This window comes from Charadrius vociferus, unplaced genomic scaffold (assembly GCF_000708025.1).
Source record: "Charadrius vociferus isolate BGI_N301 unplaced genomic scaffold, ASM70802v2 scaffold202, whole genome shotgun sequence".
In the NCBI taxonomy this organism is placed as follows: Eukaryota; Metazoa; Chordata; class Aves; order Charadriiformes; family Charadriidae; genus Charadrius; species Charadrius vociferus.
In genome coordinates this window covers 803,878-818,768 of record NW_009647242.1, presented here as the reverse complement: position 1 = coordinate 818,768, position 14,891 = coordinate 803,878, and the positions used below count along the sequence as shown (strand labels likewise).

Here is a 14,891-nt window from a genome sequence, read left to right as displayed (position 1 = left end):
TTGCTTTTCACTGCTGAGGTCCCCACTCCTATTGCCATTACCCTGGCGGGAATGTAGTAAGATTCAGCATATATATGGTTTTCTGTCAGACTGCTTTTCTCTTCTTTAAAGCTGTTAAGGATGCCAGCAGCGTGCCCCTGCCTCCCCACTGTGATGCTGAGCACGGATCGGGCACTCTCCCTTCACTGATGCTCGAAGGACTGTGATTCCCTAAATGAATAAGTTCTCACAGGTTGTCATTGTGCTACTGATAACTGTTCGTAGGCTAGGGTTTGGGATTTTTTAATCACTTGTACACCTTTTTTTTTTTTTCTTTTCTTTTAATCATTTGAACTATTTCTGTGGTTCACTCATGAAAAAGTCATGTGGAGCTGTTCTAAAAGCCTTTCTAAAGATAGGCACTGTCATCTGTACCACTTTCTTTTTATCAGCTGGGACAGATGCCCTGTCAGAGAGAGCGGGAGACATTACACTAGTTGAACATGACTTTTTGCTACATTCATGTTGACTGTTTGTTGCTTTTTTTTCTAATCTCATTATTTTTACAGGATTGGAAATCCTTGAACAGTGTGCTCCAGTAACTTCTCTGGTATTAAAAGTACACTGTAATTTCTGGCTTGTCCGTCCCTACTTTCCTTTGTAAGATCGGGTTCTGTGTTGGATCTTTTAATTTTTTTTAGACCTTACCTGGCCCCTCTGGTGTCTGCAAGGAGGTAGTTAGTGGTTGAGAGAAGATTGCTGGTAGGTCACCAAGCACCGTAGGGACGTTTCCAGGGGTTCCTGCTGACTTGAAACCACCTGGCTTACTGATGTGTTTGCTCTGTCCTTCCCTTGCTCCATCCAGCCTGCGCTCGCACATCCTGCACATCAGGTGAAAGATGCTCTGAGTATCTGGTCCCAGCTAGCTGCTGTGAAAGGAGGCACTGAATAATTCAGCCTTCACTGCGTTCACTAACGGGCCCGATTTTCCTTCTAATGTATTTATAGACTCTGTCCGTATTGTCTGCCATGTCTCTTGCTGATTGTAAGTCACTTTGCATCTTAGTTTTCATTTCTCATCTTAAGTTGATGATGGTCTTTTATGTTCGTCCCTGAGTCATGTGTCCTTGGTTCTGCTTTGGTGTACAATCCCTTTTTGATGTATACGGTATATTCTCCCTACCCCATCATGTAAAAGTTCCTGACACTTCCTGTCCCCATGCTTGCTAGGCAGAGGATGATCTCCAGAAACACTGAGCTTCATTTTCTTTCAGTGGAGGTGCCAGAGAGGTGCATGCATGCCTTGGGGGGAAGCAGATTTTCAGGTCCTTATGGGTAATTCAAGTCTGCCATCACCTTTTTGTCTCCTCTGAACAGTGTGTCTGTTGGTTTTAAGGTGTCTCCTCCATCTCCTCCAGATTACACAACTCCTTCCTCAGATGTTGCCTCCATTTTTCTTTCTTTCATCTTCATCAGGAAGCTTTAAAGAAATCTGTATCATTCACCCTCCTAGAAGGCCAAACAAATATTTCACCTCATGCTATGTGTTGCAACACCTCCAACCAGCCTTTTTTTATTATTGCTTATTAACACAGACTCACAGAATGGTCAGGGTTGGAAGGGACCTCTGGAGATCATCTAGTCCAAACCCCCCACCAGAGCAGGGTCACCTACAACAGGTTGCACAGGACAGCGTCCAGGCAGGTTTTGAATGTCTCCAGAGTGCGAGACTCCACAACCTCTCTGGGCAGCCTGTGCCAGTGCTCTGCCACCCTCAAAGTACAGTTTTTCCTCATATTGAGATGGAATTTCCTGTGTTCCAGTTTGTGCCCGCTGCCCCTTGCTCTGTCGCTGAAAAGACTCTGGCCCCATCCTCATGGCACCCATCCTTTAGATATTTATAAGCATTGATGAGATCCCTCTCAGCCTTCTCTTCTCCAGGCTAAACAGACCCAGGTCTCTCAGCCTTTCCTCATGAGAAAGATGCTCCAGTCCCTTCATCATCTTCGTATCCCTTTGCTGGACTCTCTTCAGTAGTACCTTGTCTTTCTTGAACTGGAAGCCCAGAACTGGACACAGTACTCCAGATGCAGCCTCCCCAGGGCAGAGCTAAGGGGGAGGATGACCTCCTTCGACCTGCTGGCCACACTCTTTTAAATGCACCCCAGGATGCCATTGGCATTCTTGGCCACAAGGGCTCATTGCTGGCTCATGGTCAACTGGTCCACCAGGACTCCCAGGTCCCTCTCTGCAGAGCTGCTTTCCAGCAAGTCAGCCCCTAACCTGTACTGGTGCATGGGCTTATTCCTCCCTGGGTGCAGGACCCTAGACTTGCCTTTGCTGAGCTTCATTAGGTTCCTCTTTGCCCAACTCTCCAGCCTGTCTGTGTCTCACTGAATGGTGGCACAGCCTTCTGGTGTGTCAGCCACTCCTCCCAGTTTTGTGTCATGAACAAACTTGCTGAGGGTACACTCTGTCCCCTCATCCAGGTCATCGATGAATATGTTGAACAAGACTGGACCCAGTACTGACCCCTGAGGAACACCACTAGTTACAGGCCTCCAACTGAACTCTGCGCCGCTGATCACAACTCTGTGAGCTCAGCCATTTAGCCAGTTCTCAATCCACCTCACTGTCCACTCATCTAGCCCACACTTCCTAAGCTTGTCTCTGAGAATGTTATGGGAGACAGTGTGAAAAGCCTTGCTGAAGTTGAGGTAGACAAGGTCTGCTGCTCTCCCCTCATCTACCCAGCCAGTCATCCCATCGCAGAATGCTATCAAGCATGATTTCCCCCTGATGAATCTGTGTTGACCACTCCCGATAACCTCCTTTAACATCTCCCTGTACACCAAGTCTCTCTCCTGCACCTGTGCTTGGCCCCTCAGTTGTGCCACCAGATCTGTTAAGTCGTTTAACCTGGAGCATGCTGTGCTGGCACGATAGCACCTCATCCTGATACTATGCACCTTTCTCCATTGTTTTTCTTTTGTCTCTCATGTTACTCCTTTTTTGACTTTCTTTTCACGTTTTTTCAATGTGCTGACTCTGATGTGTTTATGTTTGTTATATGTATACAGTTAAACTGTGATGCTAAACTCCGTATAGCCAGCATGTTTGTGAGTTGAAGGATGAGGGTTGCACTTGCTGGGCTGGAGCCTCACAGCTGCGTTAGACAGACGGGGTGCCCCCCGATGCCCGAAGGAGGGTGGCTGCGTCCCCCTCCCCATGCTGGGGAGGTTCAACCCTCCCAGTTGAGCCACCCGCCCCCCCCGATTCCAGCGCCACTGGCACGAGAAAGGTGACAAGAACGTGCAGTTGGGACGGGGCATCCAGTTGCCCTTTTTGGGGTTGTTCCGCACCGACATCCGTTCAGGCCGCTTTTCTGCAGTTGCTTCAGGTTGTTGGTGTCCACCAGAGAAACCGGTGGGTTTCTTGCTGGGGAGATGCCTCCTCTGCAAGGCCAACGGTCGCTGCCGGTGCTGGAGGATGGCGATGGGTGAAGAAAGAGCTGGTCTGAACTCCTGGTGAAGTGCAGTAGAGGTCCTGCCTCTCGCAGGGACCTGGGCCAAGCTTTTGTGGCTTAGGTGCCTCCTGCACCTGGGGGCTAAACTCAACGCAAATTAAAGAGGATCAACGAAAAATGGTCATTTTCCTAATAAGGAACCCAATTGGAATGAAGTGAGCTGAGACTTCAAGCAGTTTGATGAAAACAGTTTATATTTCCAGCTTAGAAGTCAGTGTTCTGGTGTGTTTTCTCTTCTTGAAATGTATATTGACATTTCTGTTACTGCTCATAGCGGCAATATTGTTCTCCATATGCTCTTCTCATCAGCATCTCATCGTTACTGGATAAATATGTCTCTTGTTATGCAGAACATTATTTTTGAAGTATGGAATCATTATTTTGTTACGTAACTCCCAAATTTGGACCTTTGCAATGATTTGTAACAATCTTCAGAAATTACTGTAATTAAAGGAGAACTTTCCACAAAGAGAATTAATTAGATCAAAGAAACATTTAAATGTAAATCATTAATCTGTGCACTACAGGAAATAGTTAGTGGCTATGTATAGTTCATTTAATTATACTTGGTTCAATTTTGTTTTGTCATTACATCACAATTTATTTGGAATTAATTTGCAGTTTCTTCTGTAATATGATTTCTGTTTGCTTAATATAGCTGATATTTTCACTGGCATGTATTTATATATAAATAAAGGTTTATTAATGACTGCTGGGGTTAATTAAACTGTGGGCTCTGCTGTCAATTAGCTGTGAATTTTGTTGCTCAGTAGATGCAGCCCAGAAGGTCTGTGCAGTGAGAACAGGAGGCAAGGAGTCAAATAACTTGTTGGATATGTGGATATATACGGTATATATGGATATGTACAGTGACTGTTACTTGCTGGAGGGCACCAGGTGACATACCCTGGGCTTTGCTCAGAGAATTATTAATAGAGGACAACATGGTTTTGGTTCCCATATGGAGAAAAGGAAATAAGGTGCTTTAAGTCTCTAGCGAGTAGTTGGTAACGGAGATGGTGATCTCCCAAGGTGCAATATGTTGGTAGCTGTAGGTACCAAGGACTGAGTGTGTTGGCAGGTTTTAGGATGTAGGCTTTGCGCAAGTGATTTGCAGGTTTTGCAATCCGTATGTAATCTCTTTACTTTGTATAATGTAAGGGTATGAAAAGACTTCTTTTCCGTGATTTGATGTAATAAAAATTATTTTAAAATATGCCATGTCATTTTTTTGAACGTGAGTTTTAATACCTTGATAGTCTATTAATGTTTATCTTCCCTTAATTATTCTTTTGCAGTACTCTCACTTATATTTTAAAACTTTGCACTGGTGAAAGTACATACATTTTTAACTTAATTTTTGAGTAGTTAACACAGATTAACATAAGCTAGTTCATGGCACCTTTTTTTTTTCCCTTTAATCAAAACACTTGGTTTTAATTCTGAATGAATTCTGTAGCCAAATTGACTTTAGCCTTAGACTATCCAGTATTAGCAGCATCTGTGTTAAGTTTGGACTCAGCTAATCTTTTGGAATCCTTGAATATTGGGTTGTAAGCCAAAACTTAGCTATCCAAGAGCACATCTGGCTTGGATAGTATTACCTCATTTGTATAAGGTAGTGCTCGTAGTTTCTTTTTATTAGTTTGTTTTCTGTTTGCTGGAGAGGGGAATTTGATACGGGGGTTTTGCTGGCAACAGAAAAAGTTTAAGGAACTTCAGTGATTTCTGTCTTCCTGTACTGAAATTCACATCAGAAGTCATGGTTTTGATACATAGCCAGATATAGTAAATAAACTAATAAAATAAGAAGTTCTGAGCAATTATGTGTGTTTGACAAATGTCAAACAGAGGCTACTAGCTACTCTGTCAGGTTTGCTGCATACAAACAAAGGTAGAGAAATATTTATGTTGTTAAATTTCTTAAGATTACTGTTATTTCTTCCAATAAGTGAACACCTCTTCCTAGGAGGATTGTTGCACCATTTATAAAAAAATGAAATGCTTTCAAAGTTCTTTTGGAGAAGCAGCTGAGGAAGGCAAAACAACCTGAGAGAGGAATGTTGGTTTTTGTCTTGTAATTTAGGTATTTTCGACCAGCAGTAGGTGGAATGAGATAAATCTTGACAGTACAGTCATCGGAGGAGTTTGTAAGAAATTGGATGCAAAATGTGTTTGCTTTGCTTCTATTTATGTCTGTAAGATAACAGCGTGAAATCAATAGTATTTTGTTCTCAATATTTGTTATTAAACATATTAGTATGCATAGGGAAATAAAGAAGACATTTGGAAATGGGTAACCTTGGGTTAATTAAATCCATCTGCTGTCTGACTAATGACAGGAATATTGTATCCAGGGAATCACTTATGCTAAAAGATTTGATAATGCACAAGAAGTTTTCTAACAAAGCACTCTTAGAGCAAGCGAGAACTCGTATGTAACTGGAGAGAACACCAGTGCCAGAGAGTAACTCACTGCATTGTGAAGCTCTGCTTCATGCGGGAATGTCCCAGAAGAACTTGTGAACTGCATTTGTTGTTCCCTGAGATGCAAAATCATAACTGCCAAGAAAATTAAAACTTGCTTTCCTCTCATGCTATGTGAAGTTGTGTTTTATGGGGCTAGTTTAAATGGCTGTGTTTCCATGCTCGCAAGCAGCCAGGATACAAATGTTCATTAGGAAAGAAGCTGTGTGGGGTACAAAAATGAGCTTCCAGAGACACAGTGGTGGCAGCTGAAGGAAGACAGACTTTTGAGATTGGTATTGACAGACAGTCTGATCCTACATAGGTTAATGCCTCAAGATAACTTGGGGTGACTGTTTCCAAACAGCAAGTATGATAGTTGCTTTCTGTTTATGCTTCTCCAGCTCATATCAATAGGAAAAAAATTCAAAAAACCTCAAAGACTTTGTATAACTTCCATATGTAACACTTTGTATTCAGCATCTATGCTGTTTGGAGTTGTTTTATTAATGATTTAGTAGCTGTAAGTTGTTTTTTTGTTACTTGCTAATTCTTAGTTTCTGGGAAAGAAAATCAAATGCATAGTTTGTTTTTATTGAGTTCATTATTTTAGTAATTTGTGTTTCACATCTTCATACACGTGTACAAAACATGGTTTGAGACCGGGGGCAAAAAGTTGTGAAGTTTGTGGAGACCTGTATGCTTTTAAAGCAAGGCAACCGTAATAGCATCAGATGAAGAATAGTTTATTCCATGTTGATCTGACAGATGGGCAAAACAAAACTCGAAGAGATTAACATTGTTCTGCAATTTAATTTTTAAAGCGTACAAAAAAGAGTGGCTTAATAAAATTGGAAATGGAGGATGGGTTTGTTTTATCTACATCAGAGGAACTTGTTTAGTCTTCCTTTGTAGAGAGTCAGACAAAGTTGCACTAGTATGGGATTTATCTCAGCTTAAAGCAGGCATCTAAAATGGGTCAGATGATTCGGTCTCTGAAACGTCTAGTTTTCTCCTCTGCCTTTAAAGTCACCATCTCAGATGTGGACATCTGAAGTTTGATCAAATGAGCACCTGCCTGACAGTCACATTTTAAAAGACATGAGTTAATTATTGCTTGTTGTAGATGCTAAGGACAATTGTTTAAACAATACATTTTAAAGAGTAATCTTGTTATAACTGTTCCAGTCTGAGTGTAGAAATTTATGACGTATCCCTACACAAGTGTGTCACACCTTAGTACTTTGAAAATGTGGCCTGAGCCATATACCCACCATATGTGCTTCCCAGTTCTGCTTCCCTGTAGTGCTGTTTTGGTGTGCAGGAGGTCGGAACGTGGACGCGTGTCCTCGCACGCGCTGCAGAAGCTGCACAGAGGCTGAGTGCTGGGCACGTGCTGTACAGAGACCTCTGTTCACTGGAGGGCTTAGCCTTGAAACTGAGTTTGAAAATACTAATTTAAAACGTTTTTCTGTCAAGCAATATCGCTTATTAAACATGTAAGTAAAAAAAAAAAGAATCCTGTACTCTTTTTTTTGTGATCTTTAATAACCCTGTTTCTCTCCTAGTAAATATTGTAGTGTATGCTGAGAGTTGATAGTGGCTTCCTAGCAGATGAATTAGCAGATGTATACTCTGTGGAACTGCTTGTAATTACGTAGTAGCTATGGTTACCAGGTTAAAGAAATCACGGCCTGATGATGAGCAGAAATAGATTGCAGCAGACTGGTTTGGGTTTGAGTTGCGTAAAAGCAGAATGCTCAAGGATAAGACCATGAGGACTCAGAGCGTACAAGTAACAGACATAACAGCAGACTGTTTGCTGAATTGGCACAGAATTTGCTTTTTCAAATACTTGTTTTGGTACAAAATCACAGTATTTTTTGAAGTTGGGGTTTGCATCTGTATAGTTTGAGAATTGGGTGCCAACCACATATTTATAATGAAAATGTTCAATTGAAATAGTTAAGATTTTGAATTAATATTGCTAATACTTTCATTTTGATTTAGTGCTGGACAAAGTTAAGTTCAAGCAGCCTTTTAACATTCAAGGAAAGTCATACTCACTGTATTTTAAATCTAACACTTAGAGTGACTTAATTTATCTTTTCTTTTGGATGCTCCAGCACTTAGAAAGCAATGACCGAAGTGTGGGTGAATTCGAGCGGGAAGGACAGAACTGTGCTACAAGACAGTTGTACATTTGCAGTGATGTTGGTGGGCCCACTCCAGATGTTTCTAGCATATACGTTGCTTGGAAGCATCAAAAGTACTTGATTCCATTTTCAAAAGGGAGTGCAGGTATTGAGGAGTTGAAGCCCTGTTGACTTCAGTGTAAAGAATAAAAGATGGAATGTTTTCAAAAGTTTCTACATGGTTTAGATACCCAAACTGCAGTGAATTGTGTTGGATTTAGGGCCCTCAACCACACAAGCCTTTCTCAATGTGTTTCTCTCCTTTTATGAATTACAGACTATGTAGAACTGTAAGTAACTTCAACAAAATTCTTATAATGTCTGACTGTTATAATGTAGGATAAGATTTTATGGCAATGCACTGTTCCTCAGAGTACAGATGCGTTTAAACCTGGTCTTTTGCACCAGGGAAGCTTTCCTAGGGATTCTCCTTGGGCCAGTAACAGCCACTTTAGTTTTAAAGGCTGGGTGTATTAAAACTAAAGCTTTGCACCTGATGTTTGAGGGTGGTGAGGCACTGGAATGGGTGGCCCAGAGAAGATATGGATGCCCCATCCCTGGAGGTGTTCAAGGCCAGGCTGGATGGGGCTTTGAGCAACCTGGTCTAGTGGGAGGTGTCCCTGGCCATGGCAGGGGGGATGGAACTCAATGATCTTCAAGATTCTTTACAACCTAAACCATTCTATGATTCTCCATTTTGTAAGCCTAGCCTACAAATCTGCGGCTACAAGACCGCACTCAGTAGGTCACCTTGTTTTACAGGATAACCAACCATGACTACAGAATCGGGATCGGACTCTGAGTCCAAGGATAAAGAGCAGGATCAGCAGGAGAGCCCCGCGCAGCAAGGGGCGGCAGAGACCCAGCCGCAGGACCAGCAGCAGCAGCAGCTGAGCGAAGAGCATCAAAACGCACTCGAGCAGTTCTCGGCCGTGGCAGCCCACAGCACGCCAGTGAAAAAGGAGCAGGTAAGGGAGCCCGAGCACACACGTGCGCTGTATCCAACTAGCTACGTGCCCGCTTATTGCTCCTGGGAAGTAACGAGCCTGGTGGAAACGAGCGGGAAATACATATTCAGATATGCATTGAGGGCTGTTTGGTGTGATGCTGCAGATCTTGACTGGTTGGTCTTTTGCATTTAAAAAATAATAGTTCTCAGACATAATGTTTTGAAATTTATGCCCTGCTCTGTTCTTGCAGTGTCAGTTGCTATATTCAGCCACCAGCCAGGTCTGATGCAAAGCGCAGTACTAGTATTTTACAGAAAAGCCTTTTTTAAAAACCAAGTATTGCTAGTTCATTTCTACCTCCAGTGCTTAAATATAAGGGCAGTCTTATTCACTAAGGGGGAAACATATTTCATTCTTTGCATTGGATAGCAAACAGTGCCAATTTTTAAGAAGCTGAAAATGTTTTCAGAGTTCATTTCTTCTTCTTTGACACCTGCTGAAAACTTGATTTCATGCTTGCTTGTCTGATGTGTGAGCCATGAAAAAGCTGTGGTCCCTTAAGCTTCTCGTAGTTCTGAAATGACTGCATTATAATTACTTTAACTTTTCATGTAATAGGTTTCAGAAGAGTTATCACATGCTTTTCCATTTGTTTCATTGTTGCACTTATTAAATTGTGGAAGATGCTTTCTTTTTCCTGTTAATAATTTCCAGTCAATAGGATTAACAGGCATTGTTCTTCATGGGTAAGTGACACACAATTAATGAGGTACCTGCAAATTGCATCCCTTAGCTCCGTAAGGTTATGACCCCCATCTGATCGCATTCACCTTTGAAAAGTGGAATAAGTTGGTCTAACACCTCCTCTCCTCCACCCTCTAAAAAAATCAGATTTCCTGCAAAAAATCATGACTTTCCTGCAGCACTAAGTCAGAGCTATTGGCAATGGTGTCATTAAAAAAGCCAAAAATTGAAGCAATAATGGATATCATTCTCTCTCTTGCTGTCTGTAATCACAGTGAGGAAGTTGATGGTTTTTGCTATCACTCGTATGAGAGAACCTTGGGAAGAAAGATTTAAGTTACTGATCCATGACAGTGACTTTTTGTCATTCTGTACACATAAAGAAGAACATTTTAATGAAGACAAAAAGGTTTCTCTCCTGTTGAGATTAGCAGTTACTACAGAAATGAGTTCTTTCTATCAGGTATAATAATGCAGTCTTACTGTCTTCCTGCCTTCCTGTCTTGTTGAAAATGCTATCAGGTATAATAATGCAGTCTTACTTGTTGAAAATCAGCAAGAAGGCATCGCGCAGGCTGGGCACTGACATTTCTGAGCAACTGTCTTAAGTAGATGAGGTTCATGCGTTGCGCAGGCTTGGTGGTATCACCCCAGTAAGACTCTGTGAAGCATCAAAGATCATTACTGCTGAATCCTGTGCCTTCAAAGGCTTGCTTTCAGAAGGGGGTCCAGCTTCAGAAGGGGTTGAACATACTGTCTCATAGTAAGGTACAGTAATATAGATAGAGACGAGACAGCTTATGTTCAAATCCCACAAACCCTGAAGCAACTGGTGGTGCACTAGAATTGAGTCCATGACACTGAAAGTACTGCAGAAATACAGCACAGAGGTATCCTGGGGAAGAATTTTGGAGAAAACGCAACTATGCTTGCAGAGTTCAAAATAATTCACTGAGTACATGGGTTTTTCACTGGCTGCTGTTTTTTTTTTCCAAGATACCAGGATGTCAGGTTTCTTTAGAAAGAAGAGACTTAATACAGTCTGAAAGCACCTCAGTGCCTGAACATGTCAGTATAGTTTGGGGGATCTTCTCTAATAGTTCTTGGCATGTTTTGTTCTCCAGACAAATGAGAGAAAATCCTTTGTAGGATTTTAACCTAGACACGTTCCCCTGATCTTAATGTAGATGGGAACCTTAACAAACAAAATAACCTCAATACTATTTTTTTAAAAAATATATTTATAAATAGGCAAGTGTCTGCTGTAGTCTTGAGATACTGAGTGTCTTCATGAAGAAAAACAATCACCAGTCCATTAGGATTTACAAAAATTGTTTGCAGGCTGAAGATGGTTCTAAAATTTACATGGCTGCTGGATACCCTTGTTGTTGTGGGCTTTTCTCTCATGCAGCTTTCACGTTTTCTCAAAAAAGTTTAATTCCATGCATCTGTTTTTTTTGTTAGTTGTTTTTTTGTTGGGGCAGGGTGTTAACTCTCACATGAGAGACCTAATGAGCCACCGGGTATGACACTATAATTTTTCCAGCCCTGGAATGAGTTTTGCACCCACACACGCGCATGTGCACCTTCCCAGGCAGCTTTCTTTAACAAAACGTATGGAAATCATCAAAGAACCCCTCTGCCCATCAACAGCAGCGCAGCTCTTCACAGGGGCCCCACCAAGAGACGTCTTCAGGCTTGTTCTTCTCTCAGTGCAGTAGGTTGCCAGCTGGCCACGGTTGTGGTAGAGGAGTAGCTGGCCTCAAGCCTGGCTCTGAGCCTGGGGGGACTCTCCCCCTTCGTCACAGCTGCTGTAAGTGTTAAATGCTCAGCGAGCAGCTAATCCGATGACATACATTGTGCCCATCACCATCCACCAGCCTTCAAGGTATGCAAGGATCTTGATGTCTAGACACAGAGCTGGTGTCCAAATGCAGGAAGGAGAAAGTCCTCCAGTGCTGGAGGTAGATGGGGGAAGAGCCAGCTCGTGCTGGGCTGCTCCAGGGGAAGAACATCCACGACTCAGAGGATGAGACGTATTTTGAAAGCAGCTTTTGTGTTGCTTTTTTATCTTTCTAGTCCTACTTCCATCTAGTCTCCCCACTCAGGGAAGCCCAGGAGACCTCCGCTATGTCCTGTCTCACAGGGAAGGGAAGAGCTTGGGTCTTGCCTCGCCTCTTTGTAATTGCACCTTTGCAGTTTGCTGGGGCTTTGGTGGGAGCTGGCACTGCTGGTAGCAGAGCCGATTCCAAATTCCTCTTTCTCCCATTCACCCGAAGGCAGAGGGGCAGCTTATGGCTTGTTTGTATGAAATCTGTTGGGGAAAGTTCCCTGTGATTTAACACTACACTGTTGTTGCTGGTTATACGATGCAAGGTTGTTCTGATCTCAAAGCAGATTAAAGCTTTTGGACGGATTTGCTCCATCCTCATGAAAGTTTATTATATACAATGAATGGAAACAGACTTGGAGGATTAATTTACAATATATTTCCAACGATGCTTGTTGCTTGTTACACTGAAAAATCATTCAGAGCCAAAACAGTTGGGTTGGGTTTTTTTTTCCTTGCAGTGAGATAATGGAAGGATTTTTTTTTTATTATTATTTTTTTTCCGTTTAAGCTTTAGCTTAGGTATTACTGCACTCCTGTTGAGGTTTTGTTTGGAGACTATCAGAGGCATAACTGATGAGAAAGGTAATGACTGCGGCATAGTGCTGTTGCTAGGAAGGGTGAAATGCTGTAGAGCTGTTCTGGCTTTCATCTGGCGCTGTGGAGAGGACCACGGGCTGTGCTGCGTCGTGATAACTCTTCAAATGGTCTGACCCTCAGATAAACCCAAGCAAAAGTAACCCCGGTTGTTTCTTCTCTCCCGTTTCCCCTGCAGTATATTTGTCTTTCAAATAGCACCTACTTCTCGCTGGCTTGAGGGACTTATCGGGCATCTGTGGAGAGCAAAATTCAGCCTCTCATCCCGTAGTTATCATCCATTAGCCAGACGGCTGCACATAAAAGTTGTTTAGCTCCTCACTTCCATCCTGTTTGTTTAACCCTTTGCTCAGGCCCTTGGGGAGCCCTTCGCTCTCCCAGGCATGACAGCATCCCCCTGCGAATTCACACTGTCACGGGGGGATCCGTCCCCTCATTCAGGGGACTGTTTTCTCACTGACAGTGAAATTAGTGCAGACCTGATGGTCTTTTCCTATTCCATACGACACAGTGGAAGCATCATACAATTTAATAGATGCAGAACTTAAAAGTACTATTAAGAGAGCGTAGGAATATCTGTTTACCACGTTTACCCATTATTCAGCATTTCCAACAGCCAAAAAAAAACTGTTCCAGGAAGTCCAAGTGGGTTTTTGTACTTATGGAAAAAGTAGAAGCCTGAAGTATTTTCATGCATGCTGCTCCTTCATCAGGCCTTTTGGATGTACATTTTGGAGTGAGAAGGGAGGACTGGGAGCAATATGGGGGATGTGGGAAACCTTTTCAATAGGTAAAGAAGACTCTGTCCTGCATCAGGGGCTTTCTTATCCAAGCCCCATACTAGGCTCACTTAAATGCTTAGGTGCAGGGTGCAGTGTACTGCATTGCGTGATCCATTTATCTCACTTCCAAATGTGTCTTTCTTTCTCTTTATAGGCCACGGACAAAGAACAAGAGTTTGCTGCTGCGAGTGCAAAACAGCTGGAATATCAGCAGCTAGAGGACGACAAGCTCTCTCAAAAATCATCATCTAGCAAACTTTCCAAGTCTCCTCTAAAGATCGTCAAGAAACCGAAAAATATGCAGTGCAAAGTGACACTCCTGGATGGATCAGAATATGCATGTGAAGTAGAGGTAAATTACATTTTCTCTTCTTTTTTTCATCCTGTTTGGAGGAAAATATTTGAAATTGGATTCCTAATTTAAGCAAAAGAATGAATGGCCTGATATTTCGCCAATGCTAAGCACAGACTTGCTTCGGTTGTTTTCTCTGGAGGTTGAAGACATTGCACAGATTTGAAGAGGATGAGGGATTGTGGGCAGTCCCTGGAACAGCCAGAGACTTTGAGTTAATTTCATATCTGCACACACCATGACAGAATGCAGAAGATGAATAATGGGCAGCAAAGCCCATAAACAAAGAAGGATTTGATCTCATGGGGCTTCTCTTTTGGTACTCTGCTGAATTGGGACTCACACTGAGTCGCTGTCCAAGGACTAATTCTGACCATCGTGAGATTAGCGGGAGCATGAGAGACACCCAGGGGGAGGCAGGGGAAGTGTCAGGAGCAAATAGCAGTGAGGGTGGTGAGTTTTACGTGCTTCTCCGCAATGTCTGTGAATCATAACTGTGTCTGAACATTACTGGCAAAAGTTGCTGGTGGTTTTCTGCAAGGAAACTTGCCTTCCCTGCTGGGACTTTGCCAGGAGCCTACTTTTGGGAGGGATGGCCTTTGCTGCACTGTCACTTAGGAACTGGTCTGTGCCTGCGGGCAGACCCACGCTAAGAGGATGCCATTCCTTCAACTCCAGAAGGCCATGGGGAAGCAGAGCATGAGCAAATTGAGCATCTCATAGTGGGCATGAGCAAATGCAGAAGCTCAGAGTGGACCCATTTCTCCATTCAGCCTTTCCAGCCGTTTCACCGAGGTGGTCTTGGCCAGTGGACCAGCCTGTCCTGAGCCTGAGCCTGTAGGTCAGGAGGCCACAAGCAGTGGCCGGGAGGGGAAAAATGTGTTTTTGAGGGCTCAGCAAAGCCAACCCTCCTTCAGGCAACCACAGGGTACGGTGGCGAAGAAAAGCCACCTGGGGAGAACAGAGGAGTTTGAAGGTAGAATGGGATAATCTGCAGGCTTGAAAGGGAAACGCGCAGGAACACAAAGAAGGAGAAGGGGTGGAGGAAAGGAGTATCTGACTGGGAGTCAAATCCTGATGTCTTTACAGTCAGATTGTACTCAGCCCTTGCGTCCTCCAGACGCTCTTGTTTTAAGCGCTTTGGAGAGTGGCAGGCAAGAAAGAGCTTTGATTTTCATTTAACTGTGTCT

At 43.0% G+C, this 14,891-nt stretch overlaps 1 protein-coding gene across 1 annotated transcript in view; it reads left to right on the top strand.

The window, feature by feature from the left end:
* Positions 1 to 8,939: 8,939 nt before the first annotated feature.
* Positions 8,940 to 14,891, top strand: part of EPB41L3 (erythrocyte membrane protein band 4.1-like 3) — a 66,258-nt gene continuing 60,306 nt past the window's right edge. The window contains exons 1-2 of the mRNA XM_009879975.1: positions 8,940 to 9,134; positions 13,504 to 13,701. Coding sequence (XP_009878277.1) covers positions 8,940 to 9,134; positions 13,504 to 13,701 — 393 coding nt within the window. The remainder of the gene's footprint in view (positions 9,135 to 13,503; positions 13,702 to 14,891) is intronic.